The sequence below is a fragment of the Herpailurus yagouaroundi genome, unplaced genomic scaffold, assembly GCF_014898765.1.
Source record: "Herpailurus yagouaroundi ecotype Mexico unplaced genomic scaffold, PumYag 210, whole genome shotgun sequence".
Classification (NCBI taxonomy): domain Eukaryota; kingdom Metazoa; phylum Chordata; class Mammalia; order Carnivora; family Felidae; genus Herpailurus; species Herpailurus yagouaroundi.
The window spans coordinates 18,263,112-18,276,109 of NW_024412441.1; the positions used below are offsets into that span (position 1 = coordinate 18,263,112).

Genomic DNA, 12,998 nt, shown 5'->3' on the forward strand with positions numbered 1-12,998 from the left:
AAATGAACAAATAGAAAATCTCAGCGAAGATGTAGAAGTTATAAAAATTTCCAAGTGGGTATTCTAGAACTGAAAGATGCAATAAAAAGTAAACTCACTGGATAGGCTCAGTGGTGAGAATGCAGATGACTTAATGTTATCAGTGAACTTGAGGTCAGATGACAGAATTCTGTCAATCTGAACAATAGAGAGAAAGCCAGAACCATGGGAACCTATAGGACAATAATGAGAGACATTAGTATAATCGGAGTTTCCCAAAGAAAGAAGAAAGAAAGGGGGGTGAAAGACTACATGGAAAAATAATAGCTGAAAGATGCCCAAATTTGGTGAAAGATATAAACATACAGATTCAAGAAAATGAGTAAACTCCAAAGAGAAGTTTGGAGTGGACAACTTTGCAGTCATAAATTTGACAACTTAGAAAAAAAAAAAGGACCACTTCCACAAGAAACAAAAGCTACCAGAAATCAACCAAGATAAAATGTGCAGTGTGAATCACACCAAAATAAATATTTTATCAAGAGAAATGAAAGCAGATGTCTGAAAAAATACTTGAACACAAAAGTTCATAGCCTGTTTATAATAACCCAAGCTCATAAAGTCCCTCAACCAGTGACTAAATTTAGGTATTCAATATATAATATAATACTACTCAGCATCGGTGAATGAACTCCTGATTCATGCTGCAACCCTGGTGAATCTCAAAGCGTATGAATGAAGTTGGACAAAGAATACATACTGCATGATTTCATTTATATAAAATTCTACAAAATTGAAGCTATAGTTTCAATATAGTGACAGAAAGAAGATGAATAGTTGCCTAGGAACTGGGGGGGAAGGGTTTTAGGGTATGGAGGATGGCAAATTTACAAGGGGACCTGAGGAAACTTTTGGGGGTTATGGATATGTCTATTATCTTGATTGTTATGAAGATTTTACAAGTGTGAATGTCGAAACTATTCAAATGGTACACTTTACATACATTTGGTCTATTTTATATAGTTTTATATTCATATAAATTTTATATTAATTATACTTCACTAAACTGTTTATTAGAATGGAATAATATGAGAACTACATGAAATTCTTTAGGTCTTTTCTTGATACAGTTGGTTTTCTGTTAGAAATGTTTGAAATTTGAACTCTTCACAATATGTTTACTTCTCATTTTGGCAGAATGAAGATCTGACTCTTTTAATTAAGGAAATGGAGCAGGGACGAAGTGACCTGGAGAAGGTACAAAACCTTTATTCGGAGTCCTTGATCATGGATTGGTGGTACAATGGGGAAAAGGAAGGAGACAGTAGGTGAGTGTGCCAGAGCCCCTGTTTTCCCCCTCAGATGCTCTGCTCACTCTCCTTGCTACCTCTTTTTTCTGTAGTACTTCTGGGGATTTCTTTTAGTGAACGGAATCACATAGCATGATTATGTAGGAATTTTTTTTAAGGAAAGAGAATTCATAATCTAATTTTATAATCTAATATGTGGCTTAAAGAGGCCACATATTTACCTTTATATGTAAGTTCTAAAATCCTTGTGCGGCACTTAAGAGAGCAATGTTAACATCTCATCTCCACCCCGTGTGGATAGGCCCCCCACCCCCAGCAGTGACAGAGCACAGCAGGAGTGCTATGTATTGTAGCAGATTTGACTCAGGGATCAGGAGCCCCAAGGGTCTCTGTGTGATCTTGGCGAATCTCTAACTTCTCTCCATACCTGTCCATTGCTAAGTCTCCATTTCCTCATCTTGGAAATGGCAGCTGTGGTGGTAGGTTTGGGATAGATAATTTCTCAGGTCTTTTTCTAGCCTATAATCTAATATGCCTGTAATTAGTAATCTTTTAAACAAAAATCAAAACCACACCAATATTCAGAAATGGTGTCAAATCTTATTAATACAATTTAACATTATACAGATATTCAAATATCTCAGCTTCATAGAAATACCCTATCAGGAAGATGTCTTTTTTTTTTAAGGTTTATTTACTTATTTGGAGAGAGAGAGAGAGAAAGTGTGCACATGTGTGCATGACTGGCTGTGGGGGAGGGGGAGGGAGGGAGGGAGGGGCAGAGGGAGAGAGAGAATCCCAAGCAGGCTCCACACTGTCAGCACAGATCCTGTTGCAGGGCTGGATCTCATGAACTGTGCGATCATGACCTGAGTCAAATCAAGAGTCAGGTGCTTAACTGGGCCACCCAGGTGCTCCAGGGGGATGTCTTTTTTTAAAAAACAGTGATAGCAAATACAAAGAAGTTGAAAATACATTTATCAATCAGGATTTCATCTTTGTCAATATTGACTGTCTTCCTCTTAGCAAATTAAGCATTCATATGGGCTGGAGGCAGGGCATGAGCATGGAATCAGTAAAAGAGATAAATATTATACTGGGAAATCTTCTAATGAAATTTTACAGAATTATTTTTAAAGTATTTACTTGGAAAAGCTCAGGTCCATCTTCTCAATTCAGATAATTGGAACAAATAAACTAACAGTCAAATAAATGGGCAGCACCTCAATGTAAATTACCCTTTGTAGCTTAACTATCTTCTTTCCCTTATTTAATCAAACTAAAAAATCTCGGGACAAAATGACTAGCTATTACTTGGAAGTTGGCTTAGTCAGTTGACTGTATCTGCTATTGATTGAGTAGTGAATGCATTTTTGGTTTTTGTGTTCTTTTTTAGGGGCTATGTTCTAGAGTCATGCAGAAAAGTATTTTAATCCAGGCTTCCCATCATTACATGTTGGGTAAATTTGGGCAAGTTAGTTAACCCTGCTGAGCCTCAGTTTCCTCATCCACAACATGGGAATAATGGTGGTCATATGGTTGTTGGGGAGATTAAATGAGGATATGCCTGTCATGTAATAAAAGCCTCATTCTAGAGAGAACATCCTCCTATACTTCCTTATAACATAACATTAGGAAAAGTTAATTCGCTGACATAACTATAGTCAAAAATAAATTACCTTGTTCTAGCTTTTTACTAGGTGAAAAAATGTTTCAGCTCCAAATCTCCTCTCCCTTCCTTCTTTTTTAAAGCATTTATGGAAGCGCAGATCATTTGCCTGGCGAACTGGGATGCACAGATGAATATAAGCCTGGCCCCTTCCATCACAAGATGCAGTGTGGTGGGGGATACAGACACACAAGATTATGGAACACTGTGGAGTGGTTGATGAAGTAGGCAGGCAGGTGGGGGGGGGGTGTAGGAGAGAGGGCATGTTTTACAGTGTTAGAGCAGGAGATTGTTTTGGAAACTTTCCTTTCTGTGGCTGCTATGTTTAGAGCTTCGGGAAAGGTATGTCTGGGAAAGTTCTCTGGCATTTCTAGGGCCCCTCCTGGCTCCAGATCTTCACCAGAATGGTTTGCTGTGATCTGGTACTGGCATAGGGGGTCCAAGGCAAGGGTTTCCCTTCTCTGGCTTTTATAAGAGCTATCTAGTCAACCCTATGGTTAGAGAAATGGGTTTGTGTAAGGCTTTCTCATTTACAACTGGCTTTTCCTCATGTTCATTCTCACATCAGTCCCACAGAGTTAGTGCACAGCTGAATTGCCCCACAGTTTATAGAAGAGGAAAGTTGGGAAGTTCAGAGAGGATTCAAGGACTTCGGCAAGTCACACAGCAGGGAAAGAACAGAGCTGCAGTGTGAGCCATAGCTAATGACTCCACCTCTGGGCCCCTGTCCTTTCTTTGGCATCAGGGAAGATAATTCTTATATTCATCAAGCAAGGAGAGGCCCATTTCTTTAAGTTTGTAGCATTCAACATGATTGTATTGATCTAACTCTGCCTTCTTGATGGAAATTCTGTGTTTCTCCCCACTCCTTTTTTTCATCTATTTTTTTTTTTATCTAAATCAAAACAGGCATCAAAAAGAAATCTCTTCTATGGTTTCAACTTCAGAAAAATGTGCAAAACCTCACTCTGATGTCGAATCAGCACAAATGTCATCCCTAGATACGTTGAAATTACCAGAGGACTTTTCAAATCAAAAGATTCCGAAAAGGAAAGTCCTCCACGCAGGTATCAGTGAACAAAATGGTTTGAATCTCATTACTAGTTTTCCTTCAATGCAAGAAGGTAGAATAAAACTAAATCCACCTAATATTTATTTCTTTAAATGACACCAACACTTCTTTTTTTTTTTTTTTAATGTTTATTTATTTAGTGAGAGAGAGAGCTGGGGGAAGAGAGAGAGAGAGAAAGTGTACAAGCAGGTGGGGGAGAGAGAGAATCCCAAGCAGGCTCCACATAGAGCCCTGTGTGGCCCAATCTCAGGAACTGTAGGATCATGACCTGAGCAGAAATCAAGTCAGATGCTTAGCTGACTGAGCCACCCAGGTGCCCCAATGCACATAATATTTCAAAAGGAGCCTAAACCTATGGGTTTTTGGTTTTGTTTTTGTTCTAGTGACATGTAATTGACACATAACATTATATTGGTTTTAGGAGTACAACATAATGATTTGATAGTTGTATATATTGAAGATTGATCACCACAGTAAGTTTAGTTATCATCCATCACCATACATAGTTATAAAAACATTTTTCTCTTATGATGAGAGAAAAGATCTATTAAGATCTACACTCTTAGCAATTTTCAAATATGCAATAAAGTGTTAACTATAGTCACCATGCTGTACATTACATCCCCATGACTTTATTTTATAACTGGAAGTTTGTACCTTTAGACCTCCTTCGCTCATTTTGCCGACTTCCCCATCCCCCACCTCTGGCAACCACCAGTCTACTTTTTTTTTTTTTTAACTTTTTTTAATGTTTATTTTTGAGAGAGAGAGATAGAGCGTGAGTGGGGGAGGCCAGAGAGAGACACACACACAGAATCTGAACCAGACTCCAGGCTCTGAGCTTTCAGCACAGAGCCCAACACAGGGCTTGAACTCACGAACTGTGAGATCATGACCTGAGCCAAAGTCAGATGCTTAACCACCTGAACCACTCAGCATCCCTCTGTCATAAATTAACTAACCATATACACATGGGTTTATTTCTGGACTCTTATGCTGTCCCATTGATCTGTGTGTCTGCTTTGATGCCAATACAATACTGTTTTGATTACTATGGCTTTATTAACAGTTTGAAATCAAGGAGCATGATACCTCTGGCATTGTTCTCCTTTCTCAAGATTGCTTTGGCTCTTTGGGGTCTTTTGTGGGTCCATACAAATTTTAGAATTGTAAACCTGTGTGTTTTTTTGTTGTTTTATTTTTTTAAGTTGTGTTAATGTTTGTTTATTTTTGAGAGAAAGAGCGTGAGTAGGGGAGGAGCAAAGATAGAGGGAGACACAGAATCCCAAGCAAGCTCCAGGCTCTGAGCTGTCAGCACAGAGCCTGATGTAGGACTCAGACTCACGAACCATGAAATCATGACCTGAGCTGAAGTCCAACGCTCAACCGAGACACCCAGACGCCCCTGTAATGGCTAATGATTTTGAATATCTGTTCATGTGCTTGTTTGCAGTCTATATATCCTCTTAGAAAAAATGTCTGTGCATGTGCCTTACCCATTTTCTACATGGATCATTTGTTTTGTTTTTTATTGACAGGTACTGAAAGTTCTTCATTCTAGATTCTAGGATTTTGTTTTAAATATGTTGCTTGCATATATTTTCTCCCAGGATGTAGTTTGTCTTTTCATCTTCTTGAGTCTTTGACCAAGCAAAAGCTTTTAAAAATGCTGAGATTCAGTTTACCAGTCTTTCCTTTTATGGATCATGCTTCTGGTGTCAAATCTAGGAACCTTTTCCTTAGCCCTAATTCCTGAAGATTTGCTTTTATGTTTTTCCTTAGAAATTTTGTCATTTATTTACATAGTTTTAAAACAAATGTAGCTTTATATTATACATTTAAATCCATAATACATTTGAGTTTTTATTATTCTTATTATCCAAGTATAATTAACATAGTGTTATATTAGTTTTGGGTGTACAATATAACAATTCAACAATTCTATACATTTTTCAGTGCTCATCATGATAAGTATACTTTAAAAAATTTATTTATTTATTTTTAATATGAAATTTATTGTCAAATTGGTTTCCATACAACACCCAGTGCTCATCTCAACAGGTGCCCTCCTCAGTACCCATCACCCACCCCCCATCAACCCTCAGTTTGTTCTCAGTTTTTAAGCGTCTCTTATGTTTTGGCTCCCTCCCTCTCTAACCTTTTTTTTTTTTTCCTTCCCCTCCCCCATGGTCTTCTAAGTTTCTCAGAGGATCCACATAAGAGTAAAAACATATGCTATCTGTCTTTCTCTATATGACTTATTTCACTTAGCATAACACTCTCCAGTTCCATCCATGTTGCTACAAAATGCCATATTTCATTTTTTCTCATTGCCACGTAGTATTCCATTGTGTATATAAACCACAATTTCTTTATCCATTCATCAGTTGATGGACATTTAGACTCTTTCCATAATTTGGCTATTGTTGAAAGTGCTGCTATAAACATTGGGGTACAAGTGCCCCTATGCATCAGTACTCCTGTATCCCTTGGGTAAATTCCTAGCACTGCTACTGCTGGGTCATAGGGTAGATCTATTTTTAATTTTTTGAGGAACCTCCACACTGTTTTCCAGAGCAGCTGCACCAGTTTGCATTCCCACCAACAGTGCAAGAGGGTTCGTGTTTCTCCACATCCTCGCCAGCATCTATGGTTTCCTTATTTGTTCATTTTGGCCACTCTAACTGGCGTGAGGTAGTATCGGAGTGTGGTTTTGATTTGTATTTCCCTGATGAGGAGTGACATTGAGCATCTTTTCATGTGCCTGTTGGCCATCTGGATGTCTTCTTTAGAGAAGTGTCCATTCATGTTTTCTGCCCATTTCTTCACTGGATTATTTGTTTTTCAGGTGTGGAGTTTGGTGAGCTCTTTATAGATTTTGGATACTAGCCCTTTGTCCAATATGTCATTTCCAAATATCTTTTCCCATTCCGTTGGTTGCCTTTTAGTTTTGTTGATTGTTTCCTTTACAGTGCAGAAGCTTTTTATCTTGATGAGGTCCCAATAGTTCATTTTTGCTTTTAATTCCCTTGCCTTTGGGGATGTGTCAAGTAAGAAATTGCTACGGCTGAGGTCAGAGAGGTTTTTGCCTGCTTTCTCCTCTAGGGTTTTGATGGTTTCCTGTCTCACATTCAGGTCCTTCATCCATTTTGAGTTTATTTTTGTGAATGATGTAAGAAAGTGGTCTAGTTTCATCCTTCTGCATGTTGCTTTCTAGTTCTCCCAGCACCATTTGTTAAAGAGACTGTCTTTTTTACATTGGATATTCTTTCCTGCTTTGTCAAAGATTAGTTGACCATACTTTTGTGGGTCTCATTCTTGGGTTTCTATTCTATTCCATTGGTCTATGTGTCTGTTTTTGTGCCAATACCATACTGTCTTGATGATAACAGCTTTGTAGTAGAGGCTAATGTATGGGATTGTGATGCCTCCTGCTTTGGTCTTCTTCTTCAAAATTACTTTGGCTATTCAGGGCCTGTTGTGGTTCCATACAAATTTTAGGATTGCTTGTTCTATCTTTGAGAAGAATGCTGGTGCAATTTTGATTGGGATTGCATTGAATGTGTAGATAGCTTTGGATAGTATTGACATTTTAGCAATATTTATTCTTCCAATCCATGATCATGGAATGTTTTTCCATTTCTTTATATCTTCTTCAATTTCCTTCATAAGCTATCTATAGTTTTCAGCATACAGATCTTTTACATCTTTGGTTAGGTTTATTCCTCGTTATTTTATGCTTCTTGGTGCAATTGTGAATGGGATCAGTTTCTTTATTTGCCTTTCTGTTGCTTCATTATTAGTGTATAAGAATGCAACTGATTTCTGTACATTGATTTTGTATCCTGCAACTTTGGTAAATTCATGTATCAGTTCTAGCAGACTTTTGGTGGAGTCTACCAGATTTTCCATGTATAATATCATGTCATCTGCAAAAAGTGAAAGCTTGACTTCATCATTGCCAATTTTGATGCCTTTGATTTCCTTTTGTTGTCCGATTGCTGATGGTAGCACTTCCAACACTATGTTAAACAACAGCAGTGAGAGTGGACATCCCTGTCATGTTCCTGATCTCAAGGAGAAAGCTCTCAGTTTTTCCCCATTGATGATATTAGCTGTGGGTTTTTCATAAATGGCTTTTATGATGTTTAAGTATGTTCCTTCTATCCCGACTTTCTTGAGAGTTTTTATTAAGAAAGGATGCTGAATTTTGTCAAATGCTTTTTCTGCATCGATTGACAGGATCATATGGTTTTCATCTTTTTTTTTTTTATTAATGTGATGTATCACAATGATTGATTTGCAAATATTGAACCAGCCCTGCAGCCCAGGAATGAATCCCACTTGATCATGGTGAAGAATTGTTTTTATATGCTGTTGAATTTGATTTGCTAGTATCTTATTGAGAATTTTTGCATCCATATTCATCAGGGATATTGACCTGTAGTTCCCTTTTTTTGCTGGGTCTCTGTCTGGTTTAGGAATCAAAGTAATGCTGGCTTCATAGAATGAGTCTGGAAGTTTTCCTTCCCTTTCTATTTTCTGGAACAGCTTGAGAAGGATAGGTATTATCTCTGCTTTAAATGTCTGGTAGAATTCCCCTGGGAAGCCATCTGGTCTGGGACTCTTATTTGTTGGGAGATTTTTGATAACTGATTCAATTTCTTCACTGGTTATGGTCTGTTCAAGCTTTCTATTTCTTCCTGTTTGAGTTTTGGAAGTGGGTGGTGCTTAGGAATTTGTCCATTTCTTCCAGGTTGTCTAATTTGTTGCCATATAATTTTTCATAGTATTCCCTGATAATTGCTTGTATTTCTGAGGGATTGGTTATAATAATTGCATTTTCATTCATGATTTTATTTATTTGGGTCATCTCCCTTTTCTTTTTGAGAAACCTGGCTAGAGGTTTATCAATTTTGTTTATTTTTTCAAAAAACCAACTCTTGGTTTCATTGATCTGCTCTACAGTTTTTTTAGATTCTATATTGTTTATTTCTGCTCTGATCTTTATTATTTCTCTTCTGCTGGGTTTGGAGTGTCTTTGCTGTTCTGCTTCTATTTCCTTTAGGTGTGCTGTTAGATTTTGTATTTGGGATTTTTCTTATTTCTTGAGATAGGCCTGGATTGCAATGTATTTTCCTCTCAGGACTGCCTTTGCTGCATCCCAAAGCATTTGGATTGTTGTATTTTCATTTTCACTTGTTTCCATATATTTTTTAATTTCTTCTCGAATTGCCTGGTTGACCCACTCATTCTTTAGTAGGGTGTCTTTAACCTCCATTCTTTTGGAGATTTTCCAGACTTTTTCCTATGGTTGATTTCAAGCTTCATAGCATTGTGGTCTGAAAGTATGCATGGTATGATTTCAATTCTTGTAAACTTATGAAGGGCTGTTTTGTGACCCAGTATGTGATCTATCTTGGAGAAGGTTCCATGTGCACTCGAGAAGAAAGTATATTCTGTTGCTTTGGGATGCAGAGTTCTAAATATATCTGTCAAGTCCATCTGATCCAATGTGTCATTCAGGGCCCTTGTTTCTTTATTGGTCCTGTGTCTAGATGATCTATCCATTGTTGTAAGTGGAGTGTTAAAGTCCCCTGCAATTACCACATTCTTATCAATAAGGTTGCTTATGTTTGTGATTGTTTTATATATTTGGGGGCTCCTGTATTCTGTGCATAGACATTTATAATTAATTGTTAGCTCTTCCTGATGTATAGACCCTGTAATTATTATATAATGCCCTTCTTCATCTCTTGTTACAGCCTTTAATTTAAAGTCTAGTTTGTATGATATAAGTATGGCTGCTCCAGCTTTCTTTTGACTTCCAGTAGCATGCTGGATAGTTCTCCATCCCCTCACTTACAATCTGAAGGTGTCCTCAGGTCTAAAATGAGTCTCTTGTAGACAGCAAATAGATGGGTCTTGTTTTTTTATCCATTCTTATATCCTATGTCTTTTGGTTGGAGTATTTAGTCCATTTACATTCAGTGTTATTATAGGAAGATATGGGTTTAGAGTCCTTGTGATGTCTGTAGGTTTCATTCTTATAGTGATGTCTCTGGTGCTTTGTGGTCCTTGCAACGTTTCACTCACAGAATCCCCCTTAGGATCTCTTGTAGAGCTGGTTTAGTGGTGATGAATTCCTTCAGTTTTTGTTTGTTTGGGAAGACCTTTGTCTCTCCTTCTATTCTGAATGACAGACTTGTTGGATAAAGGATTCTCGGCTGCATATTTTTTCTGTTCATCACATTGAAGATTTCCTGCCATTCCTTTCTGGCCTGCCAAGTTTTAGTAGATAGATCTGCCACTAGTCTTATAGGGCTCCCTTTATATGTTAAAGCGTGTTTATCCCTAGCTGCTTTCAGAATTTTCTCTTTATCCTTGTATTTTACCAGTTTCACTATGATATGTTGTGTAGAAGATTGATTCAAGTTACAGCTAAAGGGAGTTCTCTGTGCCTCTTAGATTTGAATGCCTTTTTCCTTCCTCAGATCAGGGAAGTTCTCAGCTATGATTTGTTCAAGTACACCTTCAGCCCCTTTCTCTCTCTCTTCCTCTTCTGGAGTTCATATTATACGGGTATTATTCCATTTCATTGCATCACTTAGTTCCCTAATTCTCCCCTCATACTCCTGGATTTTTCTCTCTCTTTTTCTCAGCTTCCTCTTTTTCCATAATTTTATATTCTAATTCACCTATCCTCTCCTCTGCCTCTTTAATCTGAGCTGTGGTCGCCTCTATTTTATTTTGCACCTCATTTGTAACATTTTTAGCTCCTCCTGACTGTTTCTTAGTCCCTTGATCTCTGTAGCAATAGGTTCTCTGCTGTTCTCTATACTTTTTTCAAGCCCAGCAATTAATTTTATGACTACTATTCTAAATTCTTGTTCCATTACATTGCTTAAATCATTTTTGATCAATTTGTTTCATTTCATTCAATTTGTTTTGATCAAATTCGTTTGATCAGCAGGACAGGGTGAGCCCAGTATCCTCCTACGCCACCATCTTCCCCTAATTATATCCACAATCTGATCTTAAAATGGGCAAAGGACCTGAACATACTTCCAGAAGAAAACATACACATGAAAAGACAACAGACACATGAAAAGATGCTCTGCATCACTAATCATCAGGGATATGTAAATCAAAACCACAGTAAGATATCACCTTACACTTGTCAAAATAGCTAAAATCAAAATGACAAGAAATAACAGTGTTGGTGAGAATGTGGATAAAAGGGAGCCCTCATACACTGTTGGTAGGAATGTAAATTTGTACAACTACTATAGAAAACAGTATAGTGGTTTCCCAAAAAAAATTAAAAATAGAAATACCATATGACCCAATAATTACACTGGGGACTTACTCAAAGAAAATGAAAACACTAATCCAAAAACATAGATAAATGCACTCTGTGTTTATGTCAGCTTTATTTACAATAGCCAAGATATGGAAGCAACCTAAATGTCCATCAATAGAAAAATGGATAAAGAAGATGTCACACACACACACACAGAGGAATATTGCACAGACATAAAAAAGGATGAGATCATGTCATTTGTGGCAACATGGATGAAGCTAGAGGGTATTATGCTAAATGAAGTAAGTCAGACTGAGAAAGACAAATACCATGATTTCACTCATATGTGGAATCTTTTTTAAAAAATCAAAACAATAACAAAAAGCAGCAGCAGACCTGTAAACACAGAGAACAAACTGATGGTTGCCAGAGAGGAGGAGGGTAGGAGCTGGGCAAAATGAGTGATTCTGTCTCCTTCTCTCTCCGCCCCTCTCCCACTCACGCTCTGTCTCTGTCTCTCAAAAAAAATAAATAAACATTAAAAAAATTAAAAAAAAACAAGGGCATGTTTCACTCATGAATACTTCATAAAGGCTTGGTACTTGTATCTCCAAATTGTGAAATACAGACCACACTTACAATTAATGCAGTTTCTATAATCACATATGAAAAATAATCAAGATGTCTTAGTACAGGCTCATTACCTTGTACATAACACACTGACTAAATGTCTATATTTGATAAGTATCTATTTGCTAGTTAAAGGGCTGCAAATGTGAATAGGGTGAGGTATCACTCCCAAGATTATGTTATGTTGACCTTAAGCCAAGGTTGTCTAGGAGAGCCCGGTAATGCTCACAGGTGCTCTTAAAAGCAGGAGCTTTTTTCCAGCTGGTGACAGAAAAGAAAGTCAGAGAGACTTGAAGCATGAGGGGAATTCAATGTACCATTGCTGGCTTGAAAACAGAGGTGCCACGTGAGTAGTAATGCAGGTGCTTAGGGAGCTGAGAGGCCCCCCAAGAGCCAGCAAGGAAACAAGGACCTCAGTCCCACAACTGCAAAGAAATAAACTCTGCCAACAGCTTGAATGAGCTTGGATGCAGATCTGTCTCAAGGAGGGATAGAGCTTCAGCTCAGATAAGTGGAAAAGGCCTTTACCTCAGCATTGAGTTGGTGGCAGAACTGTTCTCTGAGGTTTGGGAGACTGAACTTGCATTCATTTTTTGAGGATCCAAGGAAATGGTTGCATCTAATAAAATATCTTCTTTTGTCCCAAATTCCTTTAATCCCTTTCCCTTTGATACCAACAGAATCAACCAAAACCAGCCTGCTCAGAAGCCAGATGTCCACCCACAAGAGCTCAGCTTGCAGTGAGAGGACGGATGACCTTTCTAGTTTCAGCAGCTGGAACACTCCGGGTGACAGAGGCAAGCCAGAGAGGGTCTCTATGTTAGGAAGCCCAGGGTGGCCTTCCTTTGCCCATTGTGTCTGTTCCCAAAGAGCTGGGTGTAGGTACATTTTGATGACAGCGGGGACAAATCATTTTTAAGTGGATTAGGATTGATTCCTATTCAGGGACTCCTTGTAAATCAGGTCTACCTGCTGGAGACCTGATTTTCTTCCTTCCTTCCTTCCTTCCTTCCTTCCTTCCTTCCTTCCTTCCTT

The 12,998-nt window shown here is 38.0% G+C and overlaps 1 protein-coding gene across 1 annotated transcript in view; it reads left to right on the forward strand.

The window, feature by feature from the left end:
- VWA3B (von Willebrand factor A domain containing 3B) overlaps nt 1-12,998 on the forward strand; it is a 201,453-nt gene that overhangs the window by 126,291 nt on the left and 62,164 nt on the right. The window contains 3 exon segments of the mRNA XM_040453963.1: nt 1,177-1,307; nt 3,868-4,025; nt 12,644-12,760. Of these exon segments, the coding sequence (XP_040309897.1) occupies nt 1,177-1,307; nt 3,868-4,025; nt 12,644-12,760 (406 nt within the window).